At 43.3% G+C, this 16,554-nt stretch overlaps 1 protein-coding gene across 1 annotated transcript in view; it reads left to right on the forward strand.

Moving 5' to 3' along the window:
- The window catches only part of DRC11 (dynein regulatory complex subunit 11), a 159,845-nt gene that overhangs the window by 116,397 nt on the left and 26,894 nt on the right, over nucleotides 1-16,554 (forward strand). Inside the window, exons 14-15 of the mRNA XM_087424506.1 lie at nucleotides 3,125-3,232; nucleotides 7,076-7,275. Coding sequence (XP_087280632.1) covers nucleotides 3,125-3,232; nucleotides 7,076-7,275 — 308 coding nt within the window. The remainder of the gene's footprint in view (nucleotides 1-3,124; nucleotides 3,233-7,075; nucleotides 7,276-16,554) is intronic.

A 16,554-nucleotide genomic window follows, 5' to 3' on the forward strand; every position in this document is an offset into this window, starting at 1 on the left:
CTATGGGCACTGCTATTGCTGGTGGTGGTGTTCTCGCCCAGTCTTCAGCAGGCTCAGGGTTTGCTAATGATGGGATGGTGCCTCTGTGCGCCTCCCTCCCTGTCCGCGTCACGGAAACACGAAGCACCGAGAGGCCCGGCCACTGCCTCTGGAAAATACAGGGAGAACAAACCCAAATTAATATTCCCCTAAATTATTCTGCCCGCCCATGCTTCAGTAACTGTGCCTTTGGTGGGAAGTTGACCCACGGTTGGTGTTTCTGACCTTCTTCTTGGCATTCAGAGCTTGCCTTAAAGACGAGAAGATGCAACAGGTTCCCAAAGATCCCCTCTTCGAAGATGTAACTACATATTTACATATGAAAAATGTCAATGCTTCGGAATATGCGAATGCCCGACACATGCATATTCTTGGCGGAGCTGTTGCAACAAAAAGTCAGCCTGGAATAGTCTCTCTGTGGACCTCATCTGGAAGCTGGGTAGCCTGCATCCAGTGTAAATTTTAGAAACAAGTCAAGACACCTGGATTTTAACCATCGCACTGCATCACCATCCTTGTCATTAGAAGATGATGCTCTGTGCAGCCCTTGCAGTGCATGAGGGACAGCTGGGGACATCCTTGTGCTGGGAGGAGGCCCAAAGACCGACGAGCATTGTCTATCTTCTTGGGGCCTCCTATGTTCTCTCACATCTTTTCATTGAGTAACTTCTTTAAGGAGCTAGTATTTTTTATAAATTGCTCCCTTCTTCTTCTTTTTTTTTTTAATGCTGGGTGGGCTAAAATAGAAATATCGGAGGCTGATTCCACCTTTTTTTCTCAAATATTTTTTATTTCTCATTATTTTTTAACTGTGCCTTATGTTCCTATTCTCTTCAATTATTTTACTCATTCTTTATTAGTTTGCTAGGGCCGCTGTGAAAAGTGTCAAAGCTGAGGGGCTTAAACAGCAGAAATTTCTTGTCTTACCATGCTGGAGGGCAGAAGTCAAGATCAAGGGGTTGCAGGGTTGGTTCCTTCTGCACGCGCAGAGGGAGAAGCTGTCAGTAGGCTGTAGCCTCAGAGCCCCTTCCAGCCCCCACCTCTCTCTTGCTTCCCGAACCGGGATGCCCAGCTGCCCTCAGGTTCCTGTGGCCTAAATGGAGCTTGTCATTTCATCCCTCGTCTTGTCCCCTGGTGGTTTGCTGGCAATCTTTTGGTGGCTTGTCCTTCATCACCCCATCTCTGCCTTCATCTTCACATGGCCTTCTTCCTATGTGCATGTCTGTGTCCAAATGTCCCCCTTTTATAGAGGAGACCAGTCATGTTGGATTAGGACCCATCCTAATGACCTCATCTTAACTAATTACATCCACAATGACCCTATTTCCAAATAAGGTCACATTCTGAGATACTGAGGATTAGGGCCTCAAGGTAGGGATTTTAAGGGGACACAGTCCAACCCGTAACACATTCCCTACTTCTTTTCTTTCCACTGTTCTGGTCTCCTTGTCATTTCCCAAGCCCTCTACCTCAAATACCTTTTGACCCATTTCCTTCTTCCCTCTCCTGTGGAAGACCTGGGGTCTGTGCAGGGAATCCTGAAGTCTCTAAGTTCTGAATGCATAGGTGGGAAGTGTTGATGGCTTCCATGCTGGGCAATAGCAAAACATAGGAGTATGCTTTCAGAATGAGTGTCATCACTGGGCAAACGGCCTGGGCTGGTTGTGTCCTCTGCTCTATGGGAACCAACACCCACTAATTCAACTTGGTATAATGTGTCTAAATAAAATCCGTTAGGTTCTAGAAAACATGGTGCATCTGGATATTAATATAGATTTACTTAAGCAGGAAAATTGGAGTCACTTTCATTTCACCTCCAATGTCATGTTTACAGCAATTACACGCTGGATTTAATGGTGACTCCAGGATCTCGTCCTACTCTAGTGAAGGGGAAATTAACCACTCGTCTATTTATTACCTGCTCATTAGAAAACGCAGGGATCAGAAGCCGTAAGAGGAGCTTTCATTATCGCCCATTATCCCCACCAAAACCCATTGTCCTTGCCAAGGACTTTTCTTTCCATGTGGAGTCTTTGAAAGGCTGCCCTCCACCACAAAACAGCAGTCCTTATCTGGTTTTTAACTCCAGTTTTCTTAGCATTTGAAAATGCTTTCAAGTTTCTGATATTTTCAGTATTTCATACACACACAAACATATTTTTTCAGTATTTTCATATACACATAAATGTATTGTGTTTGTCGTACATTCGAAACATCTAAAGCTCTGCAAGATCCATCCTCGTGATAGAAATAAAAAGTAAGAACAAAGTGATCAAGACACTGTGATGCATTCATGGAATATTTTCCCTTCAGATTCAGGTACACGGAGAAAGAGTCGTGTGGTGTGTAAAGGTCCAGCCTCATGACAAATGGAGACAGCCAAACTAATTTTCTTGGTGACCTTATCTAAATTAGTTAGAAAATAACACTTCAGATTTATGACTAGTTACAATTAAGCCCTTTGATGCCTTCTAATTAAACCTGTAAAGATTTATTTCTGTATTATTCCTTTGGTAATCCTTTAAAAATGATGAAAATGTAAATGAATATTACCCTCAAAAGGAGATGTTTCTATTTATCCTAAATTAGACTCATATCCTTCCTTTCAAATGATTATATTTTAGGTTCAGATTTACACTGCTCCAGTACGAATTTCACACCGCGATCTTAAATAATTTATTTTTAAAGTTTGTGCAAATGTTAGACATAATCTCTTGGAATATGAATAAAACAAAACCTGCCCTATTTTAGTCTTCTTTGTATGTCCCTCATTTTAGAACTTGGTTCCACTTCACATAGCCAATATTCAAAAGTTATTTTTAAAAAATATTAGAAGATTAGTAACCTCGTCAGCATAAAGCCTGGTTTACTATAGCCGTGTAGCAATGTTCTTGAGACTGGATGGTTTTTCTTCAAGCCTTTATCTGAGAAAGATGTGTTCTTCATAATGATTCTCCATAGTACGATTATATTTGCTCAGAAATGTTCAGTTTGTGTTCTATGTGAATTTTGCAAGTGCCAAAATTATGCGGCTCTGACAAGCATAGTTTCCTGTTCGTTTGTCCTCTGCATCTTTTCTCTCCAGGTGAGTACAGCTACCTGGGGACCACTCTTCGCCAGGAGTCCAGAGAGCCTATGCCTTCCCTCCTGGATGTCAGACAGCTCATCGCCCTCTATGGGATCTTGCCACTAGGTAAAGACTCCACGTGCCCTGTCGTGCCTTTTCCAGAAGCAGGGCTACACTGCTTGCGGGCTTTGACAGTGTCTTCCTGGCTGGCATCAAAGTGCATTGTGGCTTAACTCTTCCTCCTGAGAATTCTGAGTGAGGGTGCTTCCATTGCGATAGTGCATCCTGGAGCCCACAGAGAGGCACTACCCGGGAGCGAGTCTGCACCGCTGTTGAGTCCCTGCTTAACGTGCTGGGCCGAAGGTCCTGTCGGCCATCGTATGGCGAGATACTAGCCAAAGCGAGCACCTGCAATTAAAATTAAGCAAATAGGCAAGGGGTTAAGGTTAGGCTTGCCTTTTACACACAGACTTCTGTTACTCTATCCTTTACAGAGCTGGCCCTTCAGGGGTCAGTGACAGCGGGCTTCATGGGTCTAATGGATCGAGGGTCTGCCAGTTTTCACTGAAGTCCACTCTAACTGCTAAATGAGACTCAATCATGATTGTTCAGACAGACGGACCAGCGCTCTGTGCTGTGCCAGAGGTGCCAGAAAGGCGGGCTCTCCGTAAGAGACATGTCTGCTGCCCTCGTCCACATTTATTTTTTATGACTATGTGTATGACCTGAGTCACCTGGGGCAGAGGCAGGAACTCCATCCAGGCTGTGCTCTGGTGACAGTTCTGCAACAGAAATCACATTTTGTTTGTTTAATTTACTTTAAAATGAGATGGGAATAGTTTGGACATTTACATTATTGTTCCACTTTACTTAACTAAGAATGTAAACCTATTGGCAAGAAATAGTTCATTCCTCTTTTGGCTTAATCTCAGAAGTAGCAAATGGTATTTGGGGTCAACATAAATAAAAATATGTATATATAACATAAATAAATACATAATACTTTTGGGGTCAACAAAATAAATATTTTTATATTATTATTTATAATCTATTATAGATATAATTTTATAATATTATTTATAAAATAAAATATTTATAAATATTTATGGGGTTCACATAAATAAAATAAATAGATTGGCCCTTACCCCTCATCCCAGTGTGATGGACGGCGGTAGAGCAGAGAGCACCAAGAGCTGACAAGCTTTTGGCAAAACTCCTAACAAATGAGAGTGTGGCATGTGTGATCCTTGGCTGGCCGATACAAGGTGATGGATGTTGTTTCCAAGGTGGCTTGAAAGCATCAGAAGAAGAGTGTTCAGGAAGCATCCTGCCTGGACCCTCCCTTTGTCGATGAGCAACCTGAGGTCCCTAGGGGCTGCCGACCTCTCCAGGCCCCAGAGCCAGCGGGGCGTTTGTTCTCACGACCAGTTGGTATGTTTGCAGTGCACGACCAAACCAAGACGGCAAAGAAGTACATCCACAGATCAACCTTTGAGTGCTTCATTTAAATTTCATAGATGCAAAATAGGATCCTGCTACAAAAAGGAATGTTTGTTGGTCCCAGCTGTTCAGGTCACCACTGCCAGGAGGTGGCAACGCAGCCACTCAGCAGAGGGCACTGAGGACAGACCGGAAGGCCACTCTCCACCCCTGGCCAAGCATCACGAGCTCCCGCTGGCCTGCAGGCTTTTGGGACCCTCAGCCTGGGCTCCCAGGACCAGGTTGGAGCTTTCAGAGCCCGCTGGGCGGATCAGGAATGCCCAGGAAGCACCTGGTCAGCATTCACCCTCCCTCCCGGAAATATTACTGTCCCCCGGAGCGTGGAGGGAGAGAAGGAAGGGAGGAGGGTGCTTACGGGGCAGAAACAGCGTGCTCGTGTTGTCTCATTTCCCAGCAGAACCTGTCAAGGTGGACATTGAACCTGCTTCTACAGATGAGTAAGCCTCTTAGAGTCCAGGGTTCAGAAGTGGCAGAGCTGGGTTTAGGACACGAACACCGGCCTACTTGTGAATCTTTAGTCCTCCGAAAGTTGGAAATGGTGAATGCACAAAAGCGTGGAAACTGACTCAGTCTCCTAGTCATTCTACAGATTGTTTAAAAACTGCTGTTGAAAGGCAAGATGGGCAGGAAGAGCTGTGGACACCAGCTGGTGTGTCCCTATTGACTCCTCCCCGCCCATCTAAGCAGCTGTCCAGAGGTCAGCGAGGCCCCAGGTGCAGAGGCCTTCCTGGACCACCCTCTTCACCTCTCTGCGTGACCTTGGTGACCACCCCCTCTCTTCTGGAAAGTCACTTCCATGGGGTAAATGACATGTGTTCTGGGTCTTCCCTGCCCTTGTCCCTTTCCCTCCTGCTGTCCCCTCCCCAGATTCTGTCCTCAGCACTGTTCTGTCCTCCCTCCACCCCTCCCAGGACCTCTCCCTGCCCCCTGGCCTCAGCCAGCACCCTCAGCAAATCTGCAACCCCAACCACCTTCCAATCAGCATTATCTGCCACTCCCCCAGTACCACCTGACTTCCCGCTCCAGCCCTGCAGTCAGTGTGTCCCCGCTCCCTTGGAATCTTCTCAAATGTCCCCTTCACTACGCGTTCTAATTCTGCCAGTTCTTCAGAGCCCAGATCAGATGCCATTCTCTCCTGGAAGTCTGGCCTGAGCCACCCCTACCCTCCCACCCCATCCCCCAAGCTGGAATTAGTTTCTTCTCTGAGCTCTCTGTGGCTCCCACGGGTCTTAACACTATTTGCCTCCCGTTTTAGTCACATCCACTCAGGTTCAGCTCCCCTGCTGGCCATAGGTTCTTTACACCCAATCCTGACTCTTTTCCACATTGGAATCCCCGACGGCCCCCAGCAGGGCCACGAACTGAGCAGCTTCAATACCCAGATGGTGAACGGAAGACTCAATGAACAGCATCTCTCTCCTGTCACGGAAAACGGGATCTCCTTTATCATATTATATTACCGTATTCCTCACTAACCACAAGTAAAGCACGTCTATTTAATTTCATCTTAAAGAGAACTTGCTCAAAACTATTTTCCCTGTTTCTGTGGAGTATGGTAGGTAACCATAAAAATGGTTTCTAATTATTAGGTAAATTCCCTATATCTTCTGAACCACACAAGAAAATAGAAAGAAAAATGCAATAATTATTATAATATTGATATATTTGCAGCTGATCAAAAAGTGCCTAGTTGTTGACCAAAAGCAAACTAACATGATAGTAGATGTTTTGATCACAGCTCATTGAAGGATTTAATTCCTTTCACTTTATAATTACTCAGTGCCAACGTGTGGCCCACTTGGGTTCAGGACAATGGAAGATACTCTGGCCAGAGTCCCAGTCTGGTCTAGAAGGAGATGGACAATGTGGTTGAGAGCGGGAGGCATGGACCTCTGAGTGACAGCATAATAATTCAAGCCCCTTTATTATCAAGTGTCAGGTTGACCCCTCCCCTACCAAGAGGCTAGACACCCAGGCAGAAGAAAGTCCAGGCTACTGCCACCTGGGTCTTGGTTTTTCCTTTTACCTCCTAAGAATCACTAATGAGCACTTCTCAGTCCACCTTACCACGCACCTCCACATTCCTCTTCCCAAGCTTTCAAAGGGTATAATGCTGCTGCTGACAAGCAGAGAAACCTCCTCCCCCTCCCCACGAATGCCAGAGGTAAGTTATTGCAGGAATGTTCTGTAAAATTATGAGTTTGGGGAAAATACTAGGGTGAGGGGTAGGAGAGAAGCAATGTATTGAATACCCAGGGAGACCCTATGGCTCCCCTCAAGCCCTGACATACACTTTAGAGATGTTGCAGAGACAGAAGGGGTGCCTCTGGTTAGAAATGCTTTCAACACATTCATCACTGTTGCAGAAACTGGGGTCACTCCGTGGAGTCATGGCCTTGAGGAATCCTAGTCTAAGAACCATTTATTTTCTTGGCAGAATTTTAGAGCCTTTGCCTCTGTCTTTTTTAGGTTCTGCAGCAGTGCATGAGAAAGCTCCTTTGGTGAAATCCCTGCTGTTGGCCGGGCCGTCGGGGGTAGGGAAGAAAATGCTGGTCCACGCCATCTGCACCGAAACGGGAGCCAACCTCTTTAACTTATCCGCAACTAACATTGCTGGGAAATACCCTGGCAAAAATGGCCTCCAAATGATGCTGCATGTAGTCTTCAAGGTATTTATTACATTTCTTGGTTTCCAGTTCTCCTCTGTCTTTCAAATTACATTTTCAAATCCTGCAATGAGTTTCCTTAAACCAGCTATCACGGACCCTTGCAGATAATTCCCTTGGGCTGACATGCACATCCTTCTTAAACTTCCCTGTTGCAGTGCCCTGTATATTACTTACTTATTGCATCTGGCTGAGCATCCAACGATTAGAAACAGCTTCTTTCTTTGCATAAACACCCTCCTGTGCCATCCAGATCAGCCTTCTTCTGCCACAGGGACCCTCCCTGAAATGCTCGCACGTGTCGTTGAAAATTAAATCCAGAATTTCTTTTTTCAGCCCATCTCCCTTCAATAATGGCATCGGATATTTGCATTTGGGGGTATTCTTTCTCACGTGGCATGAATTGCCAAGGTATAGTACCTTCTGTCCATCAGCTCCTCACACAAGTAATAAGAGGAGCCTGCAGGAAGCTAAGCCAACCACGGTAATGTAGATGCTCAGTTATATCACAGGGCTAGAGGATGTGGTGTCCTGAAAGATCCATACACTACCCAGCTCTGTGATCTTAGATAAGCTCTTCACTTCCCTGGGTCTCCATTTTATCATCACAAAATGAGCGAGTCAAAACAAATGATACTGAGGTCCTCTGTCAACCCTAAAAGCAATGATTCTCTGATATAGCTCAGATATAGATGATGGTGGTGATAGATAGATAAATAGATGATAGATAGAGACACAATATGCATATATACATACATATACACACGAGGATTACCAAGTTTTAAAGCATTTTGATACAGAATATTTATATTTAATATTAAAACTTCACAGAATTTCGTTTTTATTTGATTGAGTACCTCAAGGTTATCCTTCTGCTGTTCAATTCGCTTTTAGTTGCTAGAATGCCAGATAAGCCAGCTTTTACTATATCAAAACATACACGTAGCAAGGACTATCCTATATGCGGGGCTAGACGTTGGTTCTGCATCTACTTTCTAGGGGGCTCTAAAGCATGGGAGTTGGTTGATAATAATAAACAGTTGCTCATAGGAATGATTCCTTTTCCATATCATCCTAACAGCCATAAGTGAGAAAGTGATGGCAGTGAGATTTCTTTCCTTAGCCACATGGTCCCAACCCTGCAGCAAGTTAGAACATTCCCCCCTTTCCTTTTCTCTCTTGCTTGTCCTGAAGGAATTCGTGGAAAGAAATTTTGAAGAGCTGGGAGAAGGGAGAGGAGGAAGGTAGGTAGAGAACAAAGAAAGACCATTAAGCTATTTAAAGAGCTCCTCGCATGGACTGGATGTTTCCCACCTTTGTGTTCACAACAGCCCAGTGAAGAGTCCATCCTTATCCCCATTTACAGATAAAGAAACTGGGGCTCTGGGAGGTTAGTAACTTGCCCAAGGCCACCAAGATCAAGTGACTGAGCCAGGATTCAAACCTAGCCCTTCTCTTCTTTATCCTCCTGCACTATTTTTATTAAGGTCAAATTTATATATAGTGAAATAGACAGATCTTAAGGGTATATTTTCATGAGCTTTGAAAAATGTGTAAAACTGAATCTCCATTTTCATGTGCTTTGGTCCTGGTATAACTTCTTTTTTGAGATGTCTGTTCAAGCCATTTGCCTACTTTTCACTGGATTATTGGTCTTGTGATTTGTAAGAGTTCTTTGTGTATTCTGGATACAAGTTCTTTGTCAGACACAGGTATTGCAAATATTTTCTCTCATTCTCTGATGTGCTTTTTCATTTTCTACCTTTTTTGTTGTTCTTGTTTATTTGTCCTCTCAATTACTGAAAGAGGGTGTTAAAACCTCCAACCATTGATTGTGGAATTCTGTATTTCTCCCTTCAATTCTGTCGGTCTTTGCCTCCCATATGTTGAAGTGCTGCTATGAGCTGCGTCCACGTTCAGGATTGTTATGTCTTTCTAAGTGGTTATTTTATCATGATGGAATGTCCCTTATTGTCTCTAGTAATACTCCTGGTCTTGAAGTCTACCTAGTCTGATATTAATAGAGCCACAACAGCTTTCTTTATACTCTTTTATTTTCTGTGTCTTTACAGTTAAAGTGCATTTCATGTGCATAGCACATAGTTGAGTCTGGCTTTCTTATTCAATCCGACAACATATACCGTTTAATTGGAGCATTTGCTCTGTTTACATTAAACGCAGTTATTCATATAGTTGAGTTAGGTCTACCATTTTGCTGTTTATTCTCCATATGTTCCATTTCTTTTTTATTCTTCTATTTCTCCTTTCCTGCTTTCTTTTTGGTTAACTCAGTACTTTTTAGTGTTTTATTTGGATCTCTCTATTGTCTGTTTTATTTTTAGTGATTGCTCTACAGTTTACAATAGTCTTTTTTAACTTATCACAGTCTACATAGAGTTAATATTGCACTATTTTACATAAAATGTGAGAACTTTACAACAATATCATCCATTTATTATCCCTTGTCCTTTATGCTTTTTTTTTTTACAGTTTTATTTATTTATTTTTTTGTGAGAAAGATCAGCCCTGAGCTAACATCCATGCTAATCCTCCTCTTTTTGCTGAGGAAGACCGGCTCTGAGCTAACATCTATTGCCAATCCTCCTCCTTTTTTCTTTTCCCCCAAAACCCCAGTAGGTAGTTGTATGTCATAGTTGCACATCCTTCTAGTTGCTGTATGTGGGACGCGGCCTCAGCATGGCCGGAGAAGCAGTGCGTCGGTGTGCGCCCGGGATCTGAACCCAGGCCACCTGTAGCGGAGCGCAAGCACTTAACCGCTAAGCCACGGGGCCGGCCCCCTTTATGCTTTTATCATACATTTTACATCTAGAAAGTTTTTAAATACCACGTTAGAGTATTATTATTTTTGCATTAGTTGTTTGTCTTTTAAAGAAATTAAGAGGGAAAAAATGTAGTATTTTACACTTATCCACAAAGTGACCATTTTTAGTATTCTTCATTTCTTTCTTTGGATGCAATTTTCCACTTGATGTCATTTCCCTTTCAGCTGAAAATTTTTCTTTCATGTTTCTTTTAGTCCAGGTCTGCTGGCAAGAAATTTTCTTAGCTTTCGTATTATTTATTTTTAATGTCTTTACACTGCCTCCATTTTTGAAGGATATTTTTGCTGGATATAGAATTCTGGGCTGATATATTTTCCTTTCCATGCTTTAAAGATGTGTTTTCATTGTCTTCTTACCTCTATTATTTCTGATGAAAAGTTATCAAAAATTTGAATTGTTGGTTTCCTGTGTGTAGTGTGTCATTATTCTCTGAATGGTTATAAGATCTTCTTTTTATTCTGGTTTTCGTCAGTTTAACTGTGATATGTCTAGGTGTTTTTGTTTGTTCTTTGTACTTAAACTGCTTGTGGCTCACTATGCTCATTGAATCCGTAGCTATATGTTTTAAACCAAATTTGGGAAATTTTGGCCATTATTTCCTCAAATATTTTTTCTGCCCCATTCTCTCTCTTCTCCTTCTGAGGCTCCAATTATGTATGTATTTGACTGCTTGATATTGTTCCACAAGTCACTGAGATTCTGTTCTCTCTAGTTTCCACATTAGATAATTTCTATTAATCTGTATTCAAGTTTATCTACCCTTGCTACCATCTCCAATCTGCTATTAAACCTATCTTATGGACTTTTTTTGTACTTGTGATATTTTGCTTTTCAGTTCTAGAATTTAAATTTGTTTATTTTTATGGGTTTCATTTCTCTGCTGCAATTCTCCATCTGTTCATTCAATATGACTATCTTTTCCTTTAAGTCCTTGAACTTAATAGTTACTTTATAATCCTTATCTGCTAATTTCAATACTGGGTCATCTTTGGGTTAATGTTTCTATTTGGCTGCTTTTTCCTTGACTGTGTCACATTTTTCTGTTTCTTCATATGATTAATAATTTTTATTGTATATTAGACACGTGGATAATATGTTGTTGACAATCTGAAAAATGCTGGGCTTTGTGCTAACAGGCAGTTAAATTACTAACTGATCAGCTTGAACTGTTGGAGGCTTTTTTTGCCATTTTGTTAGTGTGGGTCTATGTTGAGTTTGCCCTTAGTCCAAGGTAAATCCCTTAGTCCTGGAACATGGTCTTTACTTCGAAATTTCAGTGGCAAGCCTGAGGTGTTTACAAGCTTCTCTAACTTGGCAGAAGCTAAGGTATGTGCTCAGTTCTTTTAGTTTTCCAGCTGTTGCTTTCCACCGAGCTTCTTGGAATCTTCCCTTATACACACACACTTCCAAGGTTAGCCAAGGATTTGAAGGCAAGTTGGAATTTAAAGCCTGGTAGCCTGATTTGTGGCCTCTGTGCTTAGCCTCTAAGCACTAAGTTCTTCAGAGGAAAAGTAAAAGAAACCCATCCTCTTGCCCAAAAGAACACCTAAATTCATTCATTCTAAACACCAAATTTTGTTGACATTGTCAAGTAACAGACAGAAGCATATAAATATAAAAATTGGCATATAAATATAAAAATTTCATAAGCATCTATATATGCGAGACTCTTTTCTACACTTCTCTATGTATTAACTCATTCAGTCCTCACAACAACCTTATGAGATAGGTACTATCATTATCCCCACTTTACTGATGAGAAAACTGAGGTGCAAGGCATTTAAGTAATTTTCCTGGGTTGCAATGCAATGCACAGTCTGGATCCAGAGCCTCCAGGTTTAATAACTGCATTATTCAGCCTCTAACTGAAGTAGGGCCGAATTATGCCTCTCTTGTCCCACCTGCCAAATGGCTCAGTCACCCCTGGTGTCACTCTAGGACAGAGCCAATGCCGTGATCATGATGTTCTTACTCTCAGGAAATTATTTGTTCCTGCTGCTGAGAGGTTTAATCTTGATATCAGATAAGCAATCTTTGCATTTATTAGAGTCATTGCAAACTGACAATCCATGGACCACAAAATGCTGGATGTCAAATTATCAAAATGTGCAACAGCACATTTATCCACCTAGGCCACTCCGTGTCAGAGTGCCTGACACACACCTCATTAAGCTTCACCTTCACTGTGTGTACAACTGATTAATGAAAGACCCAGAGGTGGCAGGAGTAGGAGCCATTCAATTAAAAATCGTGCACACTGAGGCCCCTGCGTCCCATGACTTACAGAGCAGCTATCTGCATTGCAAAGAGGTATTTGCTTTTAATTAACCAAAGGAAGGCAGGAAGTTATGCCCGTACTCTAAAGCAATGGCAGGAAGCCGTAGTGTGTTCCTGTGTTACGTGAGCCGTAGAACGGGGGCCGTGGCTTCAGTGCAGCAAGATCTGTGGCATTTGCTGGAGAAGGTGAAATAACAGAAGGGCCTGATTACTCATCACGTCTTCTTATAAAGAATTCCTATTACTGAATTCATCTTTAGAGAGTAAATAATGCAACAAAGAGGAAACTGTTCATAATCTCACTTCTGGCCAGCGGCATTTGCTTTGCCCATGACACCCTGCACACTGGAAACACACTGGGGACGCAAGCCTCTGATTTGCTTCACAAGCACAAATTCAAATCCATTTTGTTATCATTATTTTTGGAGGGTTCCTTTATTTTATACACAATAATTCTAATAGATTAACAACTTGTGGGGGTTCCTTTAAGAAATGTGTTTACTGTACAAGTAAATAACTTATTTAAAATTCTCTCTTCTACTAAAGCTATATGTGGAAAAGAATAGACATCCATTTTGCAAGGAACATATATCTAACAATTAAGAAAATGTGTAAATGATTAATATTTAATACATGTTTCGTTGACAAAAGAAGTTATTAAGGCAAGACAGCAGGCTCCTCGGGTTTATAATGGTAAATGGGGGGATGAGGAGTAGGAAGGACTCTCATTGTCTGGCCAGGAGTCGGGCACGTGCTGAGGAGTTTTATACACGCTGTCGCTTTTGATTGCACCAATGCCTGATGAGGCAGGAATTAATGTCCCCATTTTACAGACAAACACTGAGGCTTAGAGCACTTAATATGAGCAAAAAGGCAAAAGAACTAGGGGGCTGGCGTCTGGATTTAAGCCTGACTCCAAAGCCGTCACATGGCCCCCAGCTGGCCTCTGGGGAAGTGGAGGCTCTGTCATGCCTGGCCTTGTGAGAGCTGTGCCTTCATGGTGACCCAAGGACAAGGCTGTTCCTGGGCCAAAGTGTCAGCAGGGGACATTCCAGCATGAGAAGGTGAAGGAACTGGAAGCTGTTGCATCCTGTTGGCTCACTCCCCCAGAATTCCTCTTTTTCCCGACTTCCCTCTTCCCTGACACTCTCCAGGCCTCTCATGAGAAGGTCAGGGGGACCAGCAGAGCCCAGGAAGCAGGCCAGAGCAGAGGACTCCTCACCCTGTGCTCCGGGGCTTGGGAGAGATGTTCTCTCCTCCCTGTGGTCCTTGCGTCCTCTCTTTCTTCCTTTGCACGTGATCTGGCCACTGAGGGCTACAATCGGAGGGAAGCCTAGGAGAGCAGGGCTACGGAGGCCACCTAGCCAGTGTCCAGTCTAGGCCACATGGCCCACACTGGCCTGTGAGCCTGGACAGAAGGAAGTTGCGATGCTGCTGGTGCCTCACGCCACCCACCAGGAGCCCCTCGTTGGGCTCACAGCCAACAGCCTCTGGCAGCAGGCCAAAGGATCCTGCCCAGATGTGCTGTTGTCAACAGCTGATCCAGGAGTCAGGCGATGGGGAGACTTCTACTCCTGGTTAATAACCCAAACAAAGACATTGTTGCTATTGGTGGGTCGTTTTTGCTTTAAACACACAGATTTGTAATAAATGTAATAAATATGTTAGTCCCACCTTTACAAAAAGGATGAAGCAAAGACCTACACTTGACCCAAAAAAACAGCTGCTCAAGTGAGAGAGAGATAAGAGGAGATAAGAGGAGAGGGGAAGGGAGGGGAGAAGAGAGAGAAACAGGATTTAGCCCTTTGGTGCAGCATCAAGTGTGTAGGTAAAGGAAGGGAGGGGCTGGTGGTCGTAAGTCTTGAATGGGTCTGCTGTCTGAAAGCCAGGTCTCCTTCCACTGTGTCCTGGAGACAGTTTCAGGTTGAGAAAGGGAGTGCACATAGGCATCAAAAACTTTTTTTTTACATAGACTTTATATTTTAGAGCAGCTTTATATTTTAGAGCAGCTTTATGTTCAGAGAATAATTGAGCAGGAGCCCGATTATTCCCACACAGCCCCTGAGGCGAGGGTGCGCCCTGCGAGGAGGGAGGGCACCAGACTGCAGCTGCCCTGGCCGTTGTCTCCCAGTAACGTCTGTAAGAAAGTTCTGCAGGCTGTAAATCCTCATAAATACAGTGGGCATCTGATCTTGCTCTGTGGTGGGGTAATGGGGACGAGCTGGGACCAGGATCAATGCCACAGGCATTAAAGAATTTTTAACCAATTTGGAAACACTTAGAGCAGGAGATGCCTTAAATGTGGCTAAAATGTGCCATGGGAAGTTGAGTATGGCCTTGCACACAGGCATTAACCCCTGTGCTTCTCAAAGTGGGCACAGAGTCGGTACAGTCTGGCGTGAATGCATTGGCCCTAGTGTAGTTGAGAGTGGGCTGGGGAGGAGAAAGGGGTTTCAGAGGAAAGTCCAGATGACTCGCGAGCCTGACGCCTGTCACCATCCAGACACCTTCCCTTGAATACAGCCTGATAACCAGCAAAAACATCAACGTGTTCCTGTTACTAGAGCATCAACTGTCACAGTCTATCCACAGTGCCTGCGTCCCCGCTCCCTCCTGGTCCTGTCCTCTGCCTCAGTTTACCTTCCTTCCCGTACAAGGTCAGCCAAGCTGGGCTCCTGACTCTTAGTACACCTCTGCTCTTTTTTTGATTATCATTTACAGTTTATCCCAGCTAATACCCAGTGAGGACTTGAAGTAACTTCCACAGTCTCATAAAAGGTAATGCAAGGACGTAGAAGTTTAAAATAGCATTTTAAAATAGTGGAAATACAGAACAAAATGTCTTCACATATTACGTATTCAAACAGAATCCAAGTGACTACAGTCCAGGAAAGTGAGCCCCACTCTCCAGTAACCCAGTCCTCGCCAGGTCCTCCCCAGCACAGCAGCACCTTGCTGGTGGCTGCCTGATGACTGTACCCAGCAACTCCCATTCAGACACAGGAAGCTACACACTCTGCAGGCAGGGACCATGTCTCTCAGTTCCCAGATGTCCCCTGCCTCCTCCCATGGAGCCTGACACATCACAGATGCTCACCAGATATGTGTGGAATGGATGGATGGATGGATAGATGGGTGGATGGATGGATGGGTGGGTGAGTGGGTGGATGGATGGATGGATGCGTGGGTGGATGAATGGTCGTTTTCAGTTTGGTAAACTGAGACACAACCACTGAAAAAAGTAGCTGATTTTTTTCCTAGGGTTCTCTATGGCAAGCAAAATACGACTCTTTGAAAAAGAACTTCCAAAGTTTCCAATAGTCACTTGGGCAGATCTTATTAGTAGCTCAAGTGTGCCAAATACAAACAGGTTTTCATTGTTGAACCACTATATCCTAACCCAAGAGAATCTAATTCTGATAGTGAATGTTTGACAGCAACTCTTTGGAGGAAACAAAAGATCAAATCCATAAAACTCACACGGAGGGAAATGTCTTTAATTGTTTAATAGAGCGTCCCAGAATCTGAAAAGGCATATGTGGGTGGAAATTCATCTTTCTTCCAGAATTGACACAAAACTGAAAACCTGTAGTGATATTTGATAGGACTGAAGAGCCCTCTACTGGCAGCTACAGTAAACTATCCTATGTAACTTCTGAAAAGTTCAATTATGAATTAATTACATTTAATTGCCCATGACCTCCAACTGTCTGTGGGTAATTTAAATGAAGGCTTTTCATTGCTAAATGAAAATTAAAAGAGCAAAGGATACCGTTTTTCATTAACAAGTTGGCAAAGAGTTTTTTATTGCTAATACTTGTTGAGAAGAGTGTGGAAATCAGATCCACTTATTATGGCTGGAGGGAGTGTGAACTGAGAACCTCCCGGAGGGCAGGCTGACAACACGCGTAAAAACATGAAGAACACACAGCCCTCCAACCTCGAAGCTTCTCGTGATGCTGGCATCACAAAGTGCTCATCTTAGCACAGTTTGGTTTAGTAAGAAGGCAGAAACCATCCAAATGTTCAGAAACACAGGGCTAGATCAATAAATTATGAGACAGCATGTTAAAATGATGTTGGAGAAATAAATTTCATATTAAGGGAACAAGAATATAAAGCAGTGGATGTGGAGCAATCTCAATTTTGCAAATACAGATGT

The sequence above is a fragment of the Ceratotherium simum genome, chromosome 37 (assembly GCF_057802395.1).
Source record: "Ceratotherium simum simum isolate JZ-2026a chromosome 37, ASM5780239v1, whole genome shotgun sequence".
Taxonomy (NCBI): Eukaryota; Metazoa; Chordata; class Mammalia; order Perissodactyla; family Rhinocerotidae; genus Ceratotherium; species Ceratotherium simum.